Consider the following 25874-nt stretch of genomic DNA (forward strand, 5'->3'; position numbering starts at 1 on the left):
TATTATTTTATGCCATGTTATACCCCGAATTAAAGATTGTGAATTATTATGTAGTTTTAGTTTGCATTATTCTCCTGAATTAGAAGAAGTTGATAACTATTACATTAGTTAAACTGATTTGCATTACATTAAATTGCTGACTTGTTGTGAATGAATGATATTGTTTTATGATGCATTATACTGCTGAGTTATAAGAAATACTGTTCGCAGAAGGTTATTGTCTAATTTGTCTGAGTAGAAGAGAACAGAGTGTGCCAAGGTCGTAGCTCAGGCGCTGTGTGAGAGAAAGCATGTGAATGTTTAGGCTTTGTATGATAAGGTGGAGGCACCAGAGGCTATAAAAGTTTGAGCAATGCTCCACCATTTTGAGATTTTTGAGGCTGTCTGCATACAGTGTCCATCTCCCACGCGTGTGTTCATTAAAATCATCGTTTGACTCAACCCGGCCGGACCAGTGTTGTTATTGTGGTGTTTCTCTTGTTTCCATCCCCAATTTTGGACTCGTAACAGTTTCTAGGGATAATTATTACTGGTTTTATACATTCATATTGAGGACGGAGGATTGTGGCGGAGAGTGTGGCGAGAGGACGTGAAGACAGCTTTGCAGCTGCTGGAGTGAGTAGCTGTGTGTGTGTGACAGGAATTCTGCATGCCCATAAAAGGCAACTGCCTGACTGTGTGAAGTATGCACCAAGAGAGAGAGAGAGTAAAATCTAGGCAGATGAAGCGAATGTATGTTTTCAGAAAAGAAATACTAAGTGAATGTTTTAGTGTTTTAATACAGGTGGATTTCTCTCAACCTGGAAACCTGAGTACAGGCAAAAGGATAGATTAACAGAATTGGGACGACAGACAGGCCAAGCTTTGGCTCAAAAGTTTACAAAATTACGAACACCCGGTGCTGCAAGAGTTAATAGTCTCAATACCCAAGGATAAGCAGAAGAGAATGACTGATATGATGAAACTGGGATTTTGTTACACTTAATTATTGCAAACACAGCTAAAACTATAACTGAAACTAATCAAAACTAAACCGAAACTAAGGATTTTCAAAAAATAAAAACTAAACTAAACTAGCAAACAATTGGTAAAAACTAATTACAACTGATATAAAATTGAAAATCTGAAGTCGAAACTAAATAAAAATAAAAACGAATGAAAATTGCAAAACTATTAAAACCCTGGTCCAGACTAAGATGGCGTTGGACATCTTCAGGGCGGAAAAGGGTTGGTGTGACCAAGGTGTGGTTTGGCTTGTTGTATGTATATTTCAAGATGATTATGGCTCTGGATGGACCAGTTACCAGGGCATAGAAGGAGGACAGACTTATTAAATGAGGAGAAGGAATTTCCTGGGATTGAAGATCCTCTGGGTGAGTTGTTGACTACAAGCATGCATAAAATATAAGCTATTTTTTGTTATTGATTGGTAATAGATTGATAATTGGCCACATTTACAGATGTATTGACTTGTTGTGGACATAGTCTACTTCATGTTTAAGCACTCTAATTAACAGATTGAAAATAGTGACATTAAAGGAAGAGTATGCAGCGCCTCCCTGTCAGATGCCAGTGACGGTGGGGCTCAGTGATGAATCAGGTGAGCTGGATTCATGGCTGAATCAAAACATAGATTCCCCTGCTGTGGTCAGTAAGGGAAAAACAGGGGGACATAAAATTTAAAAGAGGCATTTATAAACGTTTAGGTGTGAAGTGTATAAACGGGATAAAAGGGGGTGTTTTACTGTTATTTTAGCATCAGCATTATTGTTACATCAGAACTAGGGACTACTAAGAAAAAGCAACAAGCAGAAGAGATTGATTTGAGCCAAGAAACGCAAGGAATGGATATTAGACTAATGGAAATCTGTGCTTTGGTCTGATGAATCCACCCGCCTTGCCTTCGCATGACACAGAAAAGACGAACTGAGGTCTCTACATGCATGGTTTCCACTGTGAAGCATGCAGGTGAGTGCATTTTCCTCTGTGCTGTGTGAGGCTGGAGGTTGACCTGTTCTGAACAATTATTGGCAATCAGCTCATCAGCAAATATACAATGATTAATTTAAAAAGACAATGGAATAAATAATGTATTTAGAATGATAGTTATTCCATTGTAAATATCTAACATCCCTCCTAAATTTTGAAAAATCCTAAAAAGTGTAATCTGGATTTTCTATGACATCAATGCTCAAAATTTCACTTGGCAATCTAGAATAATATAAATATTTTTCATTGTAAAAAGTTAATAATCAAATCAAAATTGACTCTAGTTCAAAGTCCTTATGTGCACTTGATTTGAATTTCTCATCACACTAAGTCATAGACTCCTGTTTATTCTTTATTAAGACACAACTTTTAACCACCTGAGACAAGAGCCTTCTACAGCCATCAAACTCTGCATATACTCAACACTATGATGTAAAAAAAAACCAACAACAAATAGATATCTTTTTATAAACGTATTACAATGAAGTCAGTGTTCTCAGTGTAATACTGTAATACTGATCTTGCCCCCAGCCCACCTCAATTTTTTTGTTTTTGTGCCGGTGCCTCTAAGGCGATACTGAGTTTCGCCAGTAGGTGGCAGTAGCAACTCAGACAAATGAGTGACTGGCAAAGTAATCCCTTACAAAAGTAACGCAGGCCAGTTTTGGTAATGGAAGCCATCAGTAACAAAGAACTGCTGTTTTGTGTTTCAGAGCAATAAACCTCAATTTGCACCTGGATGAACCTTATCTTCCTTCAGCATGTAACAGTAACATAGTTATTCTGGCTTGTGATCAATTTGTAAGTGATTTATAGTTATGAGACTAATTAACCCCTACTAAATCTACTATTATATGCTATTGTTTATTATTAGTACATTTTCTACATATTACGCCATACCAATAGGGAAAACTCTGGGCCAGACACAAACAAACAAATAAATAAATGAAACAATGAATATCTAATGCGTGTTTTTTGGCTTCTGGCATGCTCACCCACTGCAGGTGAGTCTGTTTTGGTCATGTGATTTCATGCAAATTCACAGTGCAGAGGCGACAGTGTCTGCTCATGCTGAGAACACAATATGGAGGCGGACCCTGATAGACATCCAGCCTCCAAGTAACACTGAAGGAAGCCAACATTAAACATCTGAATTAAACAACGTGAACAGAAAAGAGCTACATTATCAGGAGTATTGACTAAGTACTGAAAAGTTTATAATAAATGCAGCACTATTTGTATGACTCAGTGTAGCTGTAAATGTATTGTGTTTTTCATTACTATATGCACATTAGTCAAGCTTTCAGATATGTGACCCCCTCCATTGTCATTAACAGGATTACATTCTTCTTTGTGGTTTTTTTTTTTTTTTTGCTATCGGTTTTGTGCTCTCATTTATTAACGACTTTGATTTGAAGTACCAATCTCTAAAATGGGTCACCGCATTGGGATCCAAGTTACAAATGATACGCAATGATGCTTGAAGAATTTAATATTCAATTGTTTGTGCAGACTGTACAAAGTACAGCATACTGTAGATCATTAAAAGTCTTCAGCAATGTCTATTTGAGGCAAACACATCTCAGAGTAATTCACTTTGAACATTTTTTTAACTCGGGAAAAGCAAAGAGATTAAAGCTCACTTGTTTTAGCATTCATGACAAATTTAACATATTTTGGTCTTATCAGTATTTATACATTCCAGTAATACATTTCAAATGTCCATCCATCCATTCGCTTCCGCTTTTCCTTTTCAGGGTCACGGGGGGTGCTGGAGCCTATCTCAACTCTCATAGGGCTACACCCTGGACAGGTCGCCAGTCTGGCACACAGAGACAGACATCCATTCGCACTCACATTCACACCTATGGGCAATTTCGAGTTTCCAATTAACGTAACCCACTAACTGCATGTCTTTGGCCTGTGGGAGGAAGAACCCACGCAAACATGGGGAGAACATGCAAACTCCACACAGAAAGACCCTGGTCTGATGGTGGAATTAAACTCAGGACCTTTTTACTGTGCGGCAACAATGCGAACCACTGTGCTGCCTCATTTCAAATGTGTTATTTACAATTAAGTGAAAACAAAACAAAAGAAAATAACTTGAATTTTGGATATAAAAACAACATGACAAATAAAACTTTTTTCCTAAACATTTGTTGAAAACAAACACTTAATAAATTACGGTTATAATTATAGCCATATAATATCTGAAAATTCTTCAGCAATGTTTCTTTGAAACAAACAGAGACCATGTAATTCACTTTGATTGAAAAGCATTCTAATGGCAACATGTACATCACTTATACCCTAAATATCACAGTTTGTTTTTATTTGAGATCGTACACCATAACTGAAAGCCCATTTCAAACCTACACAACAACCTTCTACGTAACTGACGTGCACTTCCCGAGAAAAATAACCACTGTTCAGTCGACACGTACCACAACAACCTGAATGGTGTGGAAGGCTGTGGTGTAGGGATAAATGGAGTTTCTAGTTCCAGCGTCATGTAGTTTACCGCAAAAGTCAAAATAGACCTTAAGATTTACCCTCTGGTGAATGCATTCAGAAACTTGCCCAAGGGTATATTGGCATGCAGACTGAAGTAACCTTACATTAGTAGATGACCTGCTCTACCTCCTGTGCTCACCCCTCAAATCCACCGGTCAAGTTAAATTCAGTCAGACCTTTAAGGGTCGGGTCTCCCTTGTAAAAGAGATCTTTGGTCTCAATGGGACTAAACTGGTGAAATCAAAGTTAAATAAATAAAATAATGTTTGTTATGAGTACATTTTAAATATGCTGAACCTAAGTGTTCTCACAGTGCAAATCTTTGACTTACTATATAGAATAATTTCCAAATGACAGCAGGATCATATTCTATAAGAAACAGTTATCATGAGATCATTTTCATGCATCCATGTATTAGAAAGAGCTAAAACTGAAGTTATGGTCACAACACTACACACTTTGATAGCCACTCTCTGTGATTATTGGTACAGAGCAGTTAGTAGATATAAAACAGGTGGGTACTTGGAGTTCAGAGACACGCTGCCCATCCTGAACTGGAACAACTGGGCTTAAGATGCTTTCAGGGCTGTTTCTAAGTGACTCCTCCTCCGACTTGTCCAAATGTTCCTTATGCTCAGTATTTCTGTGCTCTAAAAGCGAAGCATCAGGCTGCCTCACCAAACTTGGAATTTCCTGATAGTCGTCATCCACTGCAAGAAAACTGTGTGACCCTATGGGCACACATATGGGGACCTCTTGATAGGACATGTCTGTTGATAGAAGAGGTGAAACCACTGATGGTGAAATACCACTTAGTTGTGCAGGAACTTGACAAGCTGGTATCTGGTGATCCAGACATCTCTCCATTCCACTGTTACTGGGATGGTAATTAGAGTCACAAAGCATTTCAGCCGTCCCCTGGGCGTTTAAGTTGTCTGTCATAGTCTGATGTAAACAGCCAGGAAGAAGGAAGTGATAGGTTTTATTTTCAAATGCAGATACTCCAGAACTCGTTTCAGAGAATAATTCACTTCCTTGTGTATTGTTTGACTGTGTCGGGAGACTGGTGCTCACTGGTAATATTGGGCAAATATTTGGGAATATTTTACAGAGCTCATTCTTAGCAGCTTTAGCAATAGAAGATTCTCCATTCACAGCAACGGGGCTTTCAGTATTTGTATAACTTAGATCAGAGGAACCCGTGCTGACCCCACTGCTTTGCTGAAGGCTTCCACAGCTTGTGTCTGTCAATGACATCTTCGACCTGAATACAAAGAAACAATTACTGAAACTGCCAGATATAAATCCTCAAGGAAATGTCTTGTAATGGTGATGCATCAATGCAGTCAATACTAACCCCAGTTTACTGTCATCTGGAATAAGGGTCTCAACATGTATGGGGATGGTAATGAAATGTTCAAGTTTCAAGACCTAAGCAAAATGAATGAACAGTCTTAAACATTTCAGTTGAAGGAGGAAAATCTTTTGGAACTTTAGTATGTTTCTCAAAGTGCCTTTTGTATTCCTTAAGATATCATTTCTGGTTGACTTAGTTTGCCCTGTTTTTGGGACAATAGGATTTAGTGACTGATTTTACCGTAGAAAAAACTTGTTAAGCTGCTACTTTGCTTATAGAGGAATAACTGGTTTGTCTGTTTACAGAGCAGTTAAAACATGTCCTGTTGTATTGTTAAAAAATGCAGAGCTGGATTCTGATTTCAGCACAATTTCTGTTAAATCCTAGCGTTTGTGAAGGCCATTTGACTCCAGGGCTGATTATGCCATGAACAATGAAAAATTAAATATAGTGTCACTTAAGACAGGCCACAAATTCAAGTTCAGCTGTAGTCCCTGCAGATCAGCTGATTTTTAGTGCCAATCTTCATCAGCTGATGGCTAAGCAGATACGTTTCTATTCTAATCGCCAAATGTTGTCCACTAGATGCATTAGATTTTCTTTTGACTATAACAGTCCTGATAAAACTGCTATTTATAGACCAAATGTAAATCCAATTATGGCAAATGATGAAAAAGTGATACAATATAATAATTTAATGAAAATCACCAACAGATTTTAAATTGTTAATAATTATTAATAATAAAGTAAATGAATGCAACCATTGAAGTTAGAAGTTTTTGACCTCACCTGTCTCACCTTCTGCTCACTTGGATTAATATTAAGAAAAGAGGGATTTGTAGTTTTCGGAACTGCATCGTAATATATTTTTCTCAACCTAAAAGGAAATGTAGGAAAAAAATGACGACCCCATTCAAGTATTTAGGGGAAATATGCACTGACCGAGGCACAAGAAAAACTTGTTGATCTACATGACTCACTTTGCATAACAGCCATATTTAGCAACGCTGATGATGACTGCAGCAATGCTGAGGGTGATAATGATAACCAACATCAGGTTGTGGCGGGAAGGACCTGTGAAATAACATGTATGAAATAAGTTTAATAATTGCAATCTTGCACAGATGTTATACAGCAGAGAGATATAGTAGGATAAAGTGCATAGCATATGCTTATATGTCTGCTAACAGACTTGTATTTTGTGTTAGATGTGTTGTGTTGATGACACCGTGTGTCACTACTTAATGCTATATAATTCCTAAACAGTTTCTTCATATTGCCTCAAAAGGATAGTTTTTAGTTATTTTTTTATACCAATGATAGTGTCCCATTGCATTTGTTTGTACTCTATGCAGCCTCCAAAATGTAAGTTACAAAGATAAAATATACATTTTTTAAAAAGTCTTCATACTGTATCTTATGCTATACACGGTATGAATGTTCAGATCGATACTACTTAAAACAGGACATAGCATCATAATTTATTGATTTATTGTTGCTTTGTTGTTCAGGAGATTAAAAAAGAGAAATTAAAACTGTACATATTATACATACAAACTTTTTATCTCTTTGCTTTTGAGATTTTCACAGATCCTTTATATTCGAATACACTTCTAAATTCACTTTTAATGTTACAATCTAAGCTGCTCATCTCCACTTTTCTCTGGAGACAACAGCTTACATGATAGTTAGTTTGAGAGTTAATATTAAAACTCATATTATTTTTCAGCTGAATGTGTAATAGAAATATAATTAGGGCCTCTTAACACAGTTAAGAAATACAGAATTTACTGTTTTACAACTGAATAAAGACAATTCTTACCAGTTTGAAATTCCCACTCTTCGCTACTGTCACTGAACTTGCCACTCAGACTTAAGAAGCTTTTCACGCTGACCACATATGCTGAACTTGGAGCCAGGTCTTGACCTTTTATTACATAGTAATTTAGTTCATCAACTGTGGCTGGTTTGAAAGGTCCAGATATCTAGTATGGAGGAACAAAAATGAGTTTGACAGTTGCCCATGTTTACATCTCCAGAACAAATAGTTATTGTGGCATTGTTCCTACCTTTTCTGGTTCTCCTTTTTTATAGTAAGTCATCTGAGCAGTCATTTCATTGTTTATAAATCCCTCCATGTTTGACGTCCACTTGACTTCAAAATTCCCTTCGAGTTCATTGACTGATGTGATTGTTGGAGTTCTTGGTTTTACTGTACAGAAACAAAAGAGCATTAAAGTGAATGTTTGTTCACCTCCAGAGAGTCTTTCTGGCAGATGCAGAGTTATGGGAAATAATTTGAAAGAAGCCAACGTACTGCTCTCCATGACACTGATAGCTTTTGACTCCATGATGTTGCCATCTTTCCAGACTTTTGCTGTGAGAGCTTGTCCTAACACACGCATCAGTTTGAAGGAGCAACAACACTTTCCAATGCCACACTGTTGTACAGCGCAGTTCTCCTCACTGGGGAGCAAAGGATAATATGCAAAACACTTTAATTAAACATTCATATGCCACAGCATATTTACACTGTCAGCCACAGCATTGAAACCACAGACAGACGAAGAAAGTAACAAGTAATGACTACACATTAAATGCAGTGTTAATGATTAACCTTGGATTCCAGTTACACCCAGCTAATCATCTTTGGATCATGCTAACCTCCTGCTACAACAACGCCACATTTTTATCCTTTGTACACTTGTCCCACATACTGAGGCAGTGGTACTCTAGTTTACTAAAGTCATTGTTTAAACAGCACAAAAATTATGGAATAAAATTAACAGTGCTCATCTATTGACATATTCCCCTGAATCCCAAAGAAGATTAACAGACAGAAAAGCAGCTGAAATTTGTCAACTGTTTAACACTTACTGATTAAAAAAACAACCTAAAGAAACAAAAACAAATTTGGGAAAACTGTACATATTGTAAAAGTACAATATGTTTGTTCTTCACAAGAATGTACCAACCATTTAACTGCCATATTATTTTAGTTTTTTGCTGTTTTTTTTTTTTTTGGTTTTTTTTTAAAGTTTGATATAACTCTGTGCACATTCATTTTACCTCTCAGCACCAGTAATACCGAGTTTGCTGGGATTTCCACTGAGAACTTCCACACAACAAGAACTGTCTAGAAAGTGAATGAGGAACACAACGAAGAGCAAAAATCCAAACATCCCAATCTAACTGAGAATCCACTCAGTGTGCCAATGCAAGTCCGGTCCACATACAGCCGACCCAGGAACCCCCACACAGGGCAGATACCCTCAGATAAATCGTGTCCATACCCGGACACGTAGCTAGTAGCAAAAGCAGCACCCAGTCAAAGTAAGCCTGTTGGTTTTAATGCCATGGCTGATCGGTGTAATACTAAAATCATCGATTAAAAACAGACCGGGCATACTCGTCTTGGAGAGTCATGCTGTACTCAGTGCAGTTTTGCAGCTCCAGCTCACACTGCATCACCTGGACAAAGTCGTACGTACATTCAAGGTTGAAGCCAATTGTCGGATTCTTTCCTGAACGAAACATATTATACAAATACGTAAATTATGAGTGCTCACACAGGGCTCACACAGACTATCTAATTACAGTATTAATATTATTATTATTATTATTATTTTACTGTAAGCCACATACCAGGAAGTACGGCCGCAGTCATGTATCCAAAAAGAAGCACGGTATAAGAGATCCAGTTGCAAACTTGTCTGGAAGAAAAAACGAAAACAAGATATTTTCTTTTAACAAACCTGACGGATTCGTGAAGAAAGTCAAATTTACTTATCCAGGTTACCTGTTTGAATCCATTACGAGACAATTTAGTTCGCGTATTTTCATAGAAAGCGGTCTGCTCGGCTCCAGCCTAAATCCATTCGCACAGTGTGTCTCACAGTCTTTCTCATGTGAAAGCTGTTGCAGAATGCGCCACTCATTTAGGGGAAGTCAGACTCACTGACTTTTCTTTGGAAGGACAGAACCGTGCGTATAAAACCGGGGGAGGGGGGAGTAGACTTACTGTAAAACACTGTAAAATCCCAGTTTGGCAGTAGAGTGGGAATATGGAAAGTTATGGAATAAAAACGATGGAATCATTTAAATTAAGCAAAATTTTCCTCTTTCTTTTTCCCGTGCACATTATCGACAGGAACTAACATTACCAATTATATTTTGTTGGGTCTCTAAAGTTCACTGGCTGTCCTCAGCTGTTTTATATTACATTTATTCTAAAAGTCTCTGACCGCTTGTGTGTCATACTGTCATAGACCTGCGTTAGGCTACGTATAGTAAACGGAACCTGAACATGAAATTATACAGCTTTCATGGAAACATTTTAAGCCTACTATTGCACATAATAAATAATGCCTAGAATTGCGATATGTCATTCTTGCACAAAGGTCGTTTTTATTATATGGAGAACATGAGAGGAAAAAATAAACCATGTATAAATAATTTGGAAAAAAGTTATGATAAACACAGTATGATTATTTGTGACAAGCTAGACAATAAACAAGACAACAAACACAAATGATTCTATTCTATTCTTAAGGATATTTCTAATTGGCAAATTACTGCTGCAGTTTTGCAGTTTGATTTAAAAAAATACAGTTCACATTTTCAGCATTTTTTGCACAGTCAATAGCCATGACGTGACATAAATTTATATATAGACTTATTTTAGGTTCAAAACATAACACACAATTACAAGAAACCTTAGACCCATACCAGGCACATTTTAATGAATGTATACCCATGTATAGTGTAGCACTAATTTTCATTCACTGATGATGTAAAAGGGGAGGAACATGTTTTAGTCACATTGACAGGAGGTTTATATGTCCCCTTTCATCTTCTTCCACAAAGTGGAATGTATATAAAGCAAGTTGTGGTGTTTAACATGAATGTATTCTCAGAGGAATTTCCTTGTTGGAAGTCAAACTGCCATTGTTCGGGTGCAGGAGTCAAACCTGAGTTGTGTTGGATGTATTTTGGTTATATAAATGTATTGAGGGTTACACTTTACTTTACTTTAAGTTTTTCCTCTGTATGTGTTTCAGGGTAATTTTCGGATCTCTGCCAACTTAGAACACCTGGGCAGTGTGCTCGCTGACTTCAAATATATTACTGGCACTCCACACTCATGTATCCACGCCCAAGACTGAGCCTACTGGTTTCTATACTGTTACGTCCCCCTCACCATGGTGGTGGCAAAATCAGTTTTCCAACAAAATGTTTTGTTTAACTGCCAAAACAGTGATCCTCACTTTTTGTCATGGCCTTATGAGCCAGGATGTTTCCTTGAACTGTCTGAAGTTCACTGAAAACAGGAAGTCAGCATGGAAAACAATGGGAAAAACATGTGTGCTTTTGTGTGTATGTGCAAAGATAATTTCATCACCTATTTGAAGTATATGGAAATTAATTTGTGATATTATCAAATAAATACAAAGATACATAATTTAAATACAAGTGTAAGTATTTCATATGAGACATAGAGACATAAAATGTACATGTTTAAAACTTGTTGTGTGAGAAGTAAACTGTTTGCTTTTGTGTGCAGTAAACTGAATCCAACCTTTTGAAGGCAAACCATTTCTCACTCACCATCGATAACTCCACAGTTTTCCCTTCTCCTCAGGTTAAGAGCCTTGGTGTCATCCTAGACAGTTCACTTTCCTATAAATCTCACATCAATAATCTCACCTGTTCTGCCTACTTCCATCTACGCAACATTAACAGATTATTTCCTTCTCTTTCCACCCAGTCTCCATTCTTGTCCACAGTCTTGTTACCTCCCGTATTGACTAGTGCAATTCTCTTTTGCATGGTCTCCCCCAAAAATCCCTCCATAAGCTTCAACTGGTTCAGAACTCTGCTGCTCTCATTATCACCAGAACCCCCTCCTACCAGCACATCACCCCTGTTCTTCAGGAACTTCACTGGCTCCCTGTGAAATTCCGGATAATATTCAAACTTCTTCTGCTCACCTTCAAGGCCATTCATAACCTCGCTCCTCCTTACCTTTCTGACCTGTTAACCACTACCTGTTCTGCCCGTTCACTTCGATCTTCTTCTTCTATCCAGCTTGCTGTACCTTCCTTCCACGTCAGCACCATGGGAAGCAGAGCTGTCAGCTGCTCTGCTCCCAGGCTGTGGAACTCTCTACCCCCAGAAATAAGAAACATTGGTTCTCTCCCCCTGTTTAAAACCCAACTCAAAACTCATCTGTTCAAATCTGCATATTCATTGTGAATCCACTGTTTGTTAATTTTATCTTGTGCTTTTGTTTTATTGCTCTTATTTTGCCATTATTTTACTATGTGTTTTATCCTATTGCAAAGTGTCCTTGGGTGACTTGAAAGGCGCTCATATATAAAATTTATTATTATTATTATTATTATTATTAATTGCATTTGTCCCTAACCACCAGAAACCCTCACGTTAACTTTTATCATGTGGAAAAAGGTTAGCGTTCATCCTTCAGCTTCACTGTGCTAATGTTATGCTAACGTAGCTGTTTTGCTAGTGATCACGTAGGACATCATTATATACCAGCTAGTCCGACTTCAGTAACCCTACAAAAGTCACTGCTGTACGTTTTAATTTTTTCAGAAATCTCTTAGTCAGAACATGGCATATCATGTTTAGGTGGAAACTAGCGAGCTAATTTCCTGCTAACTTCTAAGTCTGTTGAATTTAATAAATCTGTTTTCATGGATGCCTGAATGTTAAACTTAATTGTTACACCTGGTAAAGCAGCAACGCTGATCATTTTATTAAAGATGAAAGAATTTAGACAGTTTTTAACTCTCAGTGATGCCGCAGTGTTCCTTTGACTTTGGGACCTGAAGCAAACGGAGTTTTGAACCCAGATTACTCCGCAAGGCTCCTGACTATGGCAGCCGTACCCATCAGGCGGTGCCTTCATAGCTTACCAAAGTCGTACTAAAACATTTTTGACAGACTTCTGCGAGCCATGTACTACATAAAATCGGTTCGAGGTCAGAAAGCACAACCAGAATTCATACATAAGGCACACTGTTGATTTTCGAGAGAATTAAAGGATTTTAGATGTGTGCCTTATAGTGTGCAAAATACCTTATACAGAAGAAAAGAATATATCATGACATATATCGTTACCCCACATGCTTCAAATTATACCATGATATGGATTTTAGGCCATATCGCCCAGCCCTACTCAAGAACATCTCTTTAAACAGTCTTTTCTCTTACCATTGAGTTTCTTTTCAGATCCAGAATATATTAATTTACATGAAGTCTTTGTATGATATTGAAGCCTTTTTTGTGGTGAATTATGTACACAAGAAGGTCCTAAAAGGGCTTTCTTAAATAATGTCTGATTTTTTTCTCTCTCTCAATTAAATAATTAACACAAACAGCCAGTTGTCCTGTTAGGTTTCCTGTAGGTTTTGTTTCACAGCTTTCAATTTTCTCCTCAAACATAAAGTGGCTTGGTGCCAAAAGAAAGAAAAAAAATAGTCTGACGTACTGACCGATCAACTATTGCAGACACGGTCTGTTAAACACGGAACAATCAGGCTTACAACACATTGCAGGGAATCAGTCTGGTCTTGCAAGTGCATTGTCAAAGAAGACAGTTTCGTTTTTCCCTTTAGGTTTTTCAAAACACTAACCAATCCTGCACCAGCTATGGATATAAAATCTCAAGACTCGGTTGTGTTCCTAACATTGGACAAGCTGATTCTTTTTCACACGAAATTGTCTTAGACTCTGGATTGTACAACTAACATGTCGGCTTGGCGCAACAAACAAAACTACAGTTTTTTTTTAGAAAGTTTAATGAAGAAACTAGACAAGCTGGTGCTCTTCAAGACAGCTAATAATTTCACACTGACAAATATGAGACAATCCTGAGTTTCAAGTTCTTCAAGTTCTCTTCTGGTTCAGTCCATCTGTTTGTGTCTAAAACAGACTTGAAAGATGATTCCTGATGTCTATCAGTAGGTTGTCAGTTAGTATTATTACTGGTACTTCTCATATATACACATTTTAAGCAGTGTTCTTTCAGAAATCTTCGGTATCTTAAATATTATGACACGTCACATTTATATTTTTTCATCGTCTCAGACCTTATAAAGCATATGGTGTTTGAAAGTAACCAAAAAGAGTTTGTGGGGTTTTTTTTATTTTAAATTAAACCACCTGTATATGTAAAATGAAATGCCATGTTTATATTTCCTTAAGAGGATATACTATTATTGAAGAGCTGTGTGCATTTTCCGCACCCATACATTACATTCTCTGAATAACTTAGGGTGATGACCACTTAAAGAACAGCAGTTTTTCTTTTATTTGCAAAGCTATCCTTAATAAAGTACCATTCTATTTATTTAGAATGATACTTTATTAAGGCTGAAGTTCAAGCCTTATTTTGAAGGTCTCTTGCCGGATGTATAATGTATTTTTTATACTCGCCGGCTGCGGCTGCTTCTGCTCTCTGACTAAAATGTCTATCGTCAGTTTTGATAAATTACCTCAGGTATCAAAGATTTGGATCGCTCTGAGGCGGCTTGACAAAAAAGGTTCGTGAGTTTGTGTGAGTTTCTCGTCTTCTCGTCAGCCGTGATTTTTTTTTAATTACTCACTGATGTCAGTCTGTGCGTCTGTGTCCATGGCAACCAGCCCCTTTAACCCGTTAAAGTCAAAATGAGGATTATGTGCTCATATTTTCTTTTTCTTTTTCTTTTTCCAAATAATATAAGTTAAATCCATTTAAAAAAATGTTTATATATTATTTTTTTGCTTTATCAGGCAATAACGTACTCATAAATAACCCCCCAAAAGGGTAGGAGCATTTCGCTGGTGACTGTTATTAGCATATATTAGACCGCGAGCTCACATCTAAAATTATTTTATTTAATTTTTTTCTTCAAAAGAACCAAAGAGGGAACAAAAATCTGATTATAGGATTACTAGAATCATGCAATTGGGTATTTAGCAAATATATTAAACGGTTAATTTTAATAAGAGATGAATGAAATACTGTAACAATCAAGTGTTCAGATGTGAGTGTTTAAAATCCATGTCAAACATGGACAAACAACACACCAAAACATTTGTGCCTAATATATATATATATATATATATATACATAACACTTACACATAATGTATATCTAAACAATCTGCAGTTAACTGAAAATACTAAATACAACAAATGTCTCTAGTTAACTATAAAGTCCATTCACTTGGATTGTAAATTTGATTTTTCATGATACTCATGTGAAGTGTGCTACCATGCATTCAAACACAGTATATGTAAATCCAGCTTTCTCATGACAGCCATAAGACATAAATAAGCACTTCTGTGTTGAGAGAGATTATACTAAATATACTGCTTTTTAGATCTGATGCACTGATAACATTCAATTAAGTTCAATCCAATTCAATTTTATTTTATTTATGTAACGTCAAATCACAAAAACAGTTGCCTCAAAGTGCCTACTAACTATACTAACCAAATGTCCAGCTACTGGCATGTTTTCCACAGCATTGGTGGCTGCTTTGGCTTATATCTTTATAAATTATAAGTGAATGATTGATTAACCATTAATAAATGCACTGTTTGCAATTATGTAATGGTAACATTGTAAAAAGTAGACTCTTACATTTACTTTGCTGCAGATGAAAAAGTGGCTACTCTTCGAGAAGTGTCTATTCCCCCAGCTGCTGATGTTACCATCATTGTACAGGTATGCATTCATCCATCCATTGAGTCAGCCAATCAACTTTAAAACCTCCAAAGTTATACATTTAATTCTCACAAATATGCATTTAAAGCAGACATTAAATTTAAAGATTTAAAATGATCACAGTCCTCACAGCATTTGTTGAGATTTGATTAATCTTTTATGTGTAATTATGTAATTGATCTTTCTTATCATGTGTATTTTTGGATTGATTTGTTTTGTTTTTGTTGTTTTGACTTTGACTTTAAATCATTGATTGTTAATATTATTAAGTATAAAACATGAATGTGCTCTTTTGTTGTTTACTTATTAAAATATTGCCCATTATATTATATTATATTATATCATATCACCTTTTCAGATTGTCAGCAGTGCTTTTGGGCTGAACTGCTCCAGTGTTGTGTTCAAGGTACATGTGTAAAATACAGGCATTTCTCTAAACGTTTAGTGGAAGTGGGTCCATGTGTCAAAAATGATTAATGAAAAAAAAAAAATTGGTGGGTGCTCTTGAAAACACAACAAGCTGATAAGTTTCCTCTGTGTGTAGATAAGGAACCATCATGGCCATCTTATCCCTCTGAACAGCTCCATCCCTGCTAACAGCAAGCACATGTATGTGGTCTGGTGATGTAAAAGTCTTTACATTTAATCACTGCATACTGAAAATATATAATCAAGCAGTTATATATTTTTCTTCACAGACCTTACGTGCTTGAGGTTGCAAAGATCTTTCAGCATGGTAATCAGTGTGTTTATCTTTAACAGTCTGTAAATGTTTCTACATTTCATAATCCTGTTAATGGAATAACTACAGCCAATCAGCTTAGCTTATGGGATATACAAAAGCAATGGAATTATGAACAAACCTTGTATCAAATGTGGTGCTGGGACCCCTCCCAGCACCACATTTGAACCGCAACTTTAATAGTAGCAGTGAATGGACTCGTTTTCCTTTATTTTGGATGGGAAACACATGAAACACATAAAACATGAATCAGTTTATCATGGCTAAATTATTCTACAAATAGTAAAGAAGATACAGAAAGAAAGATCACTACAATGTATAGTCCTGAACAAAAAGGCACCTTTTTGATTTCTGTTTGGTTTCATATTACTTCAGTGTGTCCCAAGCCGAGAACCATCCCCATGACTGTGATCAATAAAACTATGAACACAAGACTACAGACTATTGAAAGAAGGGTAAGTGCAAGTATTCTTTAATGAGAGTACAGTACAGTTAGTGGTTTGGCAGTAGTCCACAGACTGATCTCTGAATGAATATATTAACAACTTAATAACAGATGCTACTTGTCTGTAAATGATTTTAGATTGTATTTTTAATTATAGATACAGAGACTGGAAGACCTTCTACCTCAAGTCAAACTCAGGCGTAATGAAAAACTAACCCAGGTATTTAAACTTTCTTAAAGCGATGAATGTACTGAGAAACATAGCAGAACCATATTGAAGAGTTTTAGCCTCTTCATCAAATCTCTTAACCCATTAAATCCCCAAAATTTCCCTGCAAAATAAGTGCATGCATTTTACTCCTTAGACATCCCCTACACACAATATGTTTAATTGTTTTTTAATGTCGTAGGGGCTTAGAGCAGCAAAAGTTGTTCCCAGTGGGTTTAAATGGGTTAATATTACAGTGAGTTTTTAAAAAATCAAACACCTGGTCATTATCTTTTTGTCTGTATCAGGAAATTGAATGTCTCAACCAGAAGTTGAGGTTTCTTCATCAGAGAATGCAGGTAAATCAAAAGTAATTATCATCCAACTTCTGCACACAGGGTAGTTTAGTAACTAACTTAAAAAGTGAAAATCTATTATGGCACATTCACATAGGATAAGGCAGGGTAAGATATCCTTTATCGATCCCCTTCAATTCATTCCCTTCCTTTCACTCATCAGCATAAGGAGCAGTTGGTATTCACTGTCAAAATATCTGGTGGACCAACTCCAGTTAGAAGCCAGTACCTTGAACAAACACAAGCTGACATGAGAATTAACCTAGTGTATTTTTTTAAATTATAAATTAAAATAAAGCAAAATCTGTCTTTTTTTATATAATTCCTGTTTCTATTATGACATTGGGGATTTGTCTATTTATGATGTGCTTTATCACTCATCTGCACCTTAAATAACAGATTGAGATATACAGCACTTTTATTTACTTTTATTTCAAATACAGTTGAGTATAATGAATAATGTGTGTTAGACATATTTACATTGTTTAGGGTTTTTTTTTTTATGTTGGTTCTGCTCTGAATTGTTGCAGGTAGCAAATTCTCACACATGGAAAGGGGTGTTGATCAGAGCCCCTCTGTGGTAAACTGAGAGCCGCATTTCAACTGCAGAGCAATGGTTATAATTGCCATCATGGTGCATCATGTTACTATGTACAGCTGGTTCATGATTTGTGTGCCCTATGTTATAGTGTTTCCAACTACTTATATTATTTATATTAGGATTTTCAAACACCTGTAGCCATCCATCTAGTCACAGTCTGGACAAAAAGGCCTTAAACATTTAGATCACAGACTCGTGTTTGTATTCTCCAGGTTAATGCTGATAGTTCTTTCGTGTACTGCTTTTCTGTCTTCAAATGTAGTGAATATATTCCTGTCACCCACCCAAGTATAAGAGCAATATATCTGTAAGACCTTCACTTACTTGAGTAGCAAACAAGTAGCAAACTCATTTTGACTGGTGAACGATGAGTTTGACTGTATACTGTGTGTACCTTGAAATAAATAAAATAATTGAAGGAAATAAAAATAGTCTGACTGCATTATTTGTTATTAATATTTATTCATTTTGGAACTCTTATGCTCAGAATCTTTGTTGTTGTTTTCTCTTACTGGTTGTGAAAAAGACAATGGTTGCAAATGTTGGGCAATTTCCTGCTTTTGTAACAAATGATGCAAGCACTGAAACCGGTCAGGTCTGTCACACAGTGTTCAGTAATTTTTCTTGTGAAGGGGATTATGCATATCCAATTGCGACATAATATGCAAAGGCTAGGTGGCATCATGGGATTTTATGAAAAACTGTCATTTATTTGTCAAAACAAATGCTCAGAAATTTCTCCCTTATTGGTCCCTTTAGGCAGTGTGCATTGAACTTTTTGATGTTAAAAGTGAGCAGTAGAGTTTGTTTTCAGACACTGCTGAATCATCATACTGGACATAACTTCAGTTTACACGTTATCCAAACAAGTCTTAAATGACTGGATTTGAAGAAAAAAAATGAATACAGACACTTCACTCTGACAATTTTTCCAATTTTAGACGAAAATGATAGGCAAAAGGACAAAAAATGTATCTAACAGAAATTAATTTGATTTGTTTTACTAATATGTCTATAATTAAATAAAATACATATCATGCAGTAGTTGAAAACATTATTTTATTAAAATTATCGTAGATTCATCAAGAAATCTAGTTTCATGTGATCGTCTTATACAGTAGGTGGCGGTGCATCCTCCAGCTGACTCACGTACAACATGGAAATGAAGACACGAAGAAGTAGCATTTTGTGTACAGTTAGCAAAAGGGCATGTTTGCTATGACGGCATTAAAGTTAGATATTAGCGGGCTTTGCTATGTTTTTCGTAACGCTTGTAATAGTTTTTCGTGCTCAAATCCTTCGGTTACAAAAACAGATCAAATAAACAGTCATGTATTAAGTGGGTAATTAACTAGCGGTTAGCCTGCTATCTGCAGCTGCGTGTCTCAGTTGACTGAAATGTCCTATAGACGGGCACTGGTGGATTGTGCGGTGTTGTCTCTGCAAGATCCCTGTGTGTTTTATCCGTGTTGCAGATGCTGTTTCTCCAGGATTGATGTTGACCAGCAGGACACTACGAGGTAAACACAAAGGTTCAGTTGTAGCCGAGAAACGGTAGCATTGTGAAAATCCCTTTAGAAACTGTCTGTGCTGAGAGGACTGTATCTAAGTGAGATACAGTCCAGTTAAAAGTGAATGGATTTCTTTTAGAAAATTAGAATATTTTTTTATACAATGTATGTTACCTCCGTTACCTGACAGTATATGGATACTGGTCAATCGTCTCTGTGTACCCACCACAGATGCAGATGCTTCAAGTGTGGTTACAAGTGTCTGAGAGAACAGGTGGATTACAGGTACCGTCTCTCACTGAGGGTGGCCCGGGACGGACGTATATTCGGGATAACAGTATTTGGAAACAGCTTGAAACCATTCTTTGGCATTCATGCAAATGAATTACAAAGGTGAGTACAGAAAACACAATGCAAGTTCCTATTATCAAGACTGAATAACTGTTAAAATGTTTTCCCAGGTTTAGAAGGAGTATATATTGGGATAAAGCAGAGGCCATGGATACATATAAGTTGAGGTCATAGTATGTGATGGAGTTGGTGTACTGGTTGTTGTCACTTAGGGTTTACTACACCTTCCTCCGAATATAAGAGGGTGGAGAAAACATTAGAACACTAGTGAGTGCTTTGCAGTTCAGTACAACACCAGGACCACCATCCACAAAAATGCCAGAATTTAAGATTTTTGGCAAGTTTCTATTAACCCCCCAAAAAAGAAGGAAAGAAATGGCATTCCTATTGTATTAAATTTAACAGGTGTACCTAATAATATGGAGACAGTGGATACATGCTATTTGTTTTGTACCTCTTCTTTTTAAAGTGCAGATTTTAGTGGTTTTTTGTCAGTTTCAAATGACTACAACGTGTGAAGAACATAACATCTTCTCTGATGGTTAAGTGAAGAGCTGTGTGGGCTTTGTGTCTTTTATAGATTGGTGGAAAACTTGGACAGACCCGTGGAACAATCTAGAAGACTCACATTGCTGGTGAAGGCAGTCGAGGACTGTTTCATTGGCAGACATTTCATTTTTGGTATAAAGGTACATTCGTAAATCACGTGTGTAAAAGTATTATGTGACATGCAAGATCAAAAGTTATTCAAATACATATGAAGACTTAAAAATAGGCATTCAACATTTTAGTCACTATTGCTGTTTGGAGGTTTTTTGTTTTCTTTTTATATAACTTGAAATCAGTGACTTCCTGGTCACACAAAACAGCAGAAATTAACTCAAACTCAATTGTCCATATTTTTTTTATTCCTGCTGTTACTTTGAACATAAAATGATTTAAAAAACATGAAAAGCAAGACAAACTATGCAACAATTAAATAATAAACGTCTCTCCACATTTCACAATTTTAGTTTCTCAGTTCACCATTATAGAAAATAAAATAATAGGATCAATATATGTCCGAAATGTGTTCTAATTATGCTTACTTTATTTTTGCATTGTTTGAGCTTAGCTGTCTGTGGTATCATCTGTGTTGTTTAGGTGATGGAAGCAGAAAGTGCGCTTTGGTTTGGAGGACCTGTTCTAAGTGGCTCCAGCAGTAAAAATGCAGCACAGTTTGTTGCTACTCAGATGATTCTTCCCAAAGCAACGGGAATGGGAGGATGCACCGTGGTCAGTTATTATCGGGTTCTTCTTCAGAAAGCTTCTGAATCTGAACTTGTATCTGCTGATACCAGCAGAATCTCCAGTCTTCCAGCAACAACCCCGCTCCTCATTCATGATCATTCTCCAACTAGCAGCTTTAGTGATGCCACACTATCTGCCTCTCATCTTTTGCCCCAATCACTTCAAAGGTAATGAAATTAAGAAATGATACAATCTTCTGTATTTTCTGTCCAAAAAAACCCTACTAACTAGAGTCATGTACTCCTATGTACTATTCCTTTGTAGGGACTACAAAATAACAATAAATGGCTCTGAAAGCCAAAGTAAAAACCACACATATTCTCATAAGCTACTGATATTGACTTCTAAGCATGTGGGTGGAGGTGCTGTTACATTACATGCAAAAATGATAATTGATAATAACTTTTGTTTTCTTCCTAGATCACGTTACATAGACTGCACCCTTACTCCCACAGCTCCATGGCAGCAATCACTTGGACTGGTTACATCATCAGCAGAGCAGGAAGAAGGCTGCAGTACCCAGGAATGTGGAGATGAAAACAGAAGTCAGGCTGACAAAAGTGTAACACCATATCTTGCACAGAGGGGTTGCCAGGAAAACCAAAAAGTGGAAAAGGACTTGGCTCCTTTTTTCTCATTGCAGCACAGTTTTTATGAGAGTCCATCATCTGAGAAGGGAGCTGGAAACAGCCCTAGCCTAAAGACTTGGTTAAGGCCGTCCCAGTATTGTCAGAATAGCCCCAAAGAAAAGGAGTTTTCTACTGGACAGCTCACCAGAACATTTTCATCAAGCTCATTGGCTTGGAACGATTTGCCTTTCTCTGAAAGTCTGACAGAGTTTTTATGTGAAGCCAATAAAGATTTTGACACTGATAGAGATACGAAACAAGTTCAGAATGTTCACTGGAAGGAAGTAAAGGCAAGAAATAACCTGGGAAACAGCAGCTTAATAAGTGAAACATCTTCCCAAAGAAATGCACAAATAACAGACAGGCATTTGCAAACATTGTTGGATGCCACTAATACGCCTGCAACAAATGGATGTGGCTCACATGATTCAGCCAGCAAAGAATGTAAGAACCCTCTTCTGTTTGTCAAAAGGAGTCAAGATAGAAACATTTATTCCCATGGGTGTTATCAGGTGGATGGCACAGCTAGTTCACTGTCTTTTCAAAAGGAGGAAGAAGAGCAGCTTGAGGGGGATGCCTACAACTGTTCAGCAGATCTGTTTGGTAGCTCAGACACGATCAATCTTGAAACGGAGAGGTTCACCATGCATGCAGAAGCCGTCGGTGATGGCATGGAAGCTTGCTCACAGTTTTCCAAGGCAGATGAGCATCATCTGATTTATGAAAATGCGAATGTGACACAATCAACACCAGATAAAGGGAAATTTAAAAAAAGTAAATGCAGGGAGAGTTTGATTCCACAAGACACAAAAGAATTTGACTTTGTCCCTCCCTCTCAGTCCACACCCATTGTAAAACTAGGCGTCGTATCATACTCATGTGTTGACTTGTACAAAAGCGTGACAGGTGAATTCAGTTCACAGCCTGTCAATCAAAAAAGTTTTAATGCAAATTTACATGAAATGGAGAGTAAAAACAATTCTGTTCATAAACTGAACTGTGGTAATGCTGACCAGGCTTTGCAGAGTGAGATGGAATCTGTCAAAGAAAACTTTGTGTGGAGAACTACATCCAGCAGACACAGCCACAAACTTACCCCCAAAAGAAAATTCTTGAAACCAGTCGAGCATAAAAACAGTCTACAACCTCTGCTGCACCTTAGGGTGCAGGAAGAGGCTCTAAACCGCATGTCAATCAACTGTAAAGCAAGATTTATTGACGTGTCAGAGTGTGGCTATGACAATGAAGCAATTGTTCCTCCTACACCTGCGAGTAAAATCCAACAAAGCGTGCCAATCCGCAAAAGAAAGCTGACAGACAACCGCAACAATTTTGGTTCCATCGAGTGTGTGCTGAGAAAGACAGAAAATTGTGACAGTGAAGAGGTTAGCGAAGGGATTCATGGGAGCCAGACATGTGACTGCTCTAGAGATCTGTTCTCTGACTCTCTCTGAGACATTGTGTTGCAGAGTGACTTGTAAGAAATCGTGCTCCATTGGAGTAATACTGCTGTTATTTTACTCTGTGTGAAACAGAAAAAGAGGGCTCATATATTAAACACTATAGATAGAAGAGAGATGCTGTCTTGACCTTCAAGTTTGCACTTTGACTGAAAGTGTAATGAATTCTCTTCCTCTGCCTTTTTCATCAAATGCTTAGTCTAACTCAATGTTTTTAATTTTTATGCACTGTTTAGAAAGCGCTTTTAATTAAATGAAATATATAAACATGTTACCTTTACCACAATCATTGCCTGGTCTTATTACAACCTGAGCTTAGCAGCAGTTAAGGTGGGACAAAATCTCATCAACGACCATGGTTTTTGAAACATGTATAGAATGTGTTTGTATGTCCACATACTTATAGATCCATATTTTTGAAAGTATTACTGTCTTCTTTGAACACATTAAGGCTTTTTTCTAAAGGCTCAAGTGACTAAAAGCTTGAGCTCACAAACGTATGAAAAATGATAGCTATTTACTTTAAGATGTTTGTAAGGTTAAGTAATTAAGTGGATATTTAATTGCTATCAATTCAAGGGCAATAACATTTTTATTTTATGTTTTCATTTGTTTATATTAATACATGCCAATATAAATAAAGATTAAATACTATTACAAAAGATTATTTATGGAACAAAGGTCCCCTGATAGTTTAAGGCATGCTTTAGACCACAAAAGCCAACAACACTGTCACATCCTGAAAGCTCTCCAGTATAATTTGAATCACACCAGAGTCCTAAGCAGACCTACTGTTCTCCTGGGTTCACACTGCAGTTGTGCCTTTCGAGGGGTGTTTATGTTGGGATGAGTGTGTAAGGTGTCATGCCAGAGAGCCAAGAATAGCAGCAATGACTACAATGTTCTGGGGGTGTGATCAAAATAGAGAGAGATGAAGACGATGTTACATTGGTAAAACTGGAAGTGGAACAAGTGAACAGCTGGAGCCTTGTACTGCATGTGTTACAGAAACAAGATTGGCATATAGTCAGCTGGGTACGGCATTATTGTGTCTGTGTGTGAATGCACGTGCCTCTTTGGTTGGTACTTGTATCTTAAAAATGCTTATGTGCACAGTTTAACTGATTTTGGAAAACTCATGTGAATACATGTGACATGTGAATTTGCTGTTCATTTGGTTTCGTAAATGATTATGCATGGGTGTATCACAAAGTCTTGGTTTGCCAGACAGGTGGTTGAGACCGAAATATCTCTAAATCCCATGTACCATGATGTTGGTAATGGCCATGTGACGATACCTATGATCCCACTATATCTTAATCTACTTGATGCAATGGCAGAAAATTGCTTTTGAGGATCCCCTGCTTTTATTATATATTTTTTTCCACTAGCAGCACAGGCCAAATGAGATTATTATTGGAAATAAACGTTTTTGATTTACTTCCATGCTGCATGTGATAATCATCAAAGGCCATTATCAGATAAGAATGAAAAAGAACCTATTATACTAGCTTGGTTTTGATTGTTGTTTCTCTTCTGTTAACCTTGTCAAACGACATATTCAACATTATGCTTTGATGTCCTCCAGCAACCATGGTTAACAGCCAACTAATAATGCCCTAAAGGACATTTTCAGTCACGAATGGATTCCAGGATCTGTGCAGTGTATTTTTGCAAGGCTTCTTCTTGTGGAGAGATGAAAAACAGACCATGTATTTGGTGTCGAGAGTTTTATGAGTACTTGACAATTTCTTTGTGAAATTTTGCTTTGGTGCCTGTTTTTGGGTTAGGTCACAGTGACATCCAGCTACTACTGCAATGTGGTTATTCTGCTATCTGTTATTAGCTGCTTCATTAATAAAAAAAAATGCATCCTTTAGTTTCAGTAAGTTTAATTACATGATTTATGCAAATAGGAAACACAAAATGAATGTTTTCATATTCTGAATGAATGTGGAAATGCAAATGTGATGATTCAGGACTAGCAAGTATTGAAATTTGCAACTTACTGCACTAGTTTACATAAAATATAGGTGATATAAATGGGATTGTTTTTGTTTCCATGTAAATTAGTCCTTAGCCTTTTGAGGCTTTATGAGTGAAGCCCCATAACATCATATTGTTCCAAAACCTGCAGCTGTGTCTGTGAGCAAGGGAGACACTGCCTTTGCATGCAGCAGTACAGTACGTGAGTTATGTCACCAAGCACCCAGTGAATGGAAACATTCAAAGCCACGGTGTGCCAAGCTTAAAGTACGTGTGGTACTCTGAGAGAGAAAGGGGTGGGAGGGGCTGAGGGGCACGGTTACGTAATTCAAATAATTACTATATAGGGCAGATCGATTAACTATTAAAATTCTGTTTTTGTTCATACTATGTATATGCTTTCTTTGACATTCTTTTAAAATTCGGCTGCAGTGAGAGGCAGAAATCATGAGACACAGAGTCATGCATTAAGAGTCACCTGGCTGGAGTTGTACTATTAATCATACAGTGATGTCATGCACCTCAACCATTGGCCAGTTAAGAGACACAATTTTGTGATACTTTGCCTGTTTATTGTACCTACATTGCACTGTGGCACTCGATGACTTCACATTGCGTATACTAAAAGTACTAATGTTAAAGCGGACATATTTAACACCTGGCAAAATATTCATTTTCCATTTTCTTGTACTTTTA

The 25874-nt window shown here is 37.0% G+C and overlaps 3 protein-coding genes across 6 annotated transcripts in view; 2 read left to right on the top strand and 1 right to left on the bottom strand.

Annotated features, from left to right (window-relative positions):
- LOC120720834 overlaps nt 1-9804 on the bottom strand; it is a 34494-nt gene extending 24690 nt beyond the window's left edge. The window contains exons 1-10 of one of the 4 annotated variants that reach the window (XM_040010637.1): nt 9663-9804; nt 9509-9576; nt 9264-9387; nt 8181-8329; nt 7933-8075; nt 7686-7848; nt 6844-6937; nt 6662-6740; nt 5864-5937; nt 2329-5770 (exon numbers count right to left, since the gene is read on the bottom strand). In XM_040010637.1, coding sequence (XP_039866571.1) covers nt 4957-5770; nt 5864-5937; nt 6662-6740; nt 6844-6937; nt 7686-7848; nt 7933-8075; nt 8181-8329; nt 9264-9387; nt 9509-9576; nt 9663-9706 — 1752 coding nt within the window. In that variant the 5' untranslated portion in view covers nt 9707-9804 and the 3' untranslated portion in view covers nt 2329-4956. Of the gene's footprint in view, nt 1-2328; nt 5771-5863; nt 5938-6652; nt 6741-6843; nt 6938-7685; nt 7849-7932; nt 8076-8180; nt 8330-9263; nt 9388-9508; nt 9577-9662 lie in introns of those variants that run through there. The other 3 variants (XM_040010636.1, XM_040010632.1, XM_040010631.1) reach the window with 3 other exon arrangements.
- Nucleotides 9805-13734: 3930 nt separating this feature from the next.
- Nucleotides 13735-18113, top strand: si:zfos-1056e6.1 (uncharacterized protein LOC107988029 homolog). Its single transcript, XM_040011649.1, has 9 exons — nt 13735-14430; nt 15532-15599; nt 15958-16005; nt 16144-16208; nt 16298-16335; nt 16717-16796; nt 16944-17006; nt 17303-17353; nt 17881-18113. The coding sequence occupies exons 1-9, from the start codon at nt 14298-14300 to the stop codon at nt 17932-17934; spliced, it is 600 nt and encodes a 199-aa protein (XP_039867583.1). The 5' UTR covers nt 13735-14297; the 3' UTR covers nt 17935-18113.
- Nucleotides 18114-19055: 942 nt separating this feature from the next.
- Nucleotides 19056-24113, top strand: ddias (DNA damage-induced apoptosis suppressor). Its single transcript, XM_040011647.1, has 5 exons — nt 19056-19471; nt 19694-19855; nt 20394-20502; nt 20957-21270; nt 21524-24113. The coding sequence occupies exons 1-5, from the start codon at nt 19350-19352 to the stop codon at nt 23184-23186; spliced, it is 2370 nt and encodes a 789-aa protein (XP_039867581.1). The 5' UTR covers nt 19056-19349; the 3' UTR covers nt 23187-24113.
- The last annotated feature ends 1761 nt before the right edge of the window (nt 24114-25874 follow it).

The sequence above is a fragment of the Simochromis diagramma genome, unplaced genomic scaffold, assembly GCF_900408965.1.
Source record: "Simochromis diagramma unplaced genomic scaffold, fSimDia1.1 OVJJ01000603.1, whole genome shotgun sequence".
In the NCBI taxonomy this organism is placed as follows: domain Eukaryota; kingdom Metazoa; phylum Chordata; class Actinopteri; order Cichliformes; family Cichlidae; genus Simochromis; species Simochromis diagramma.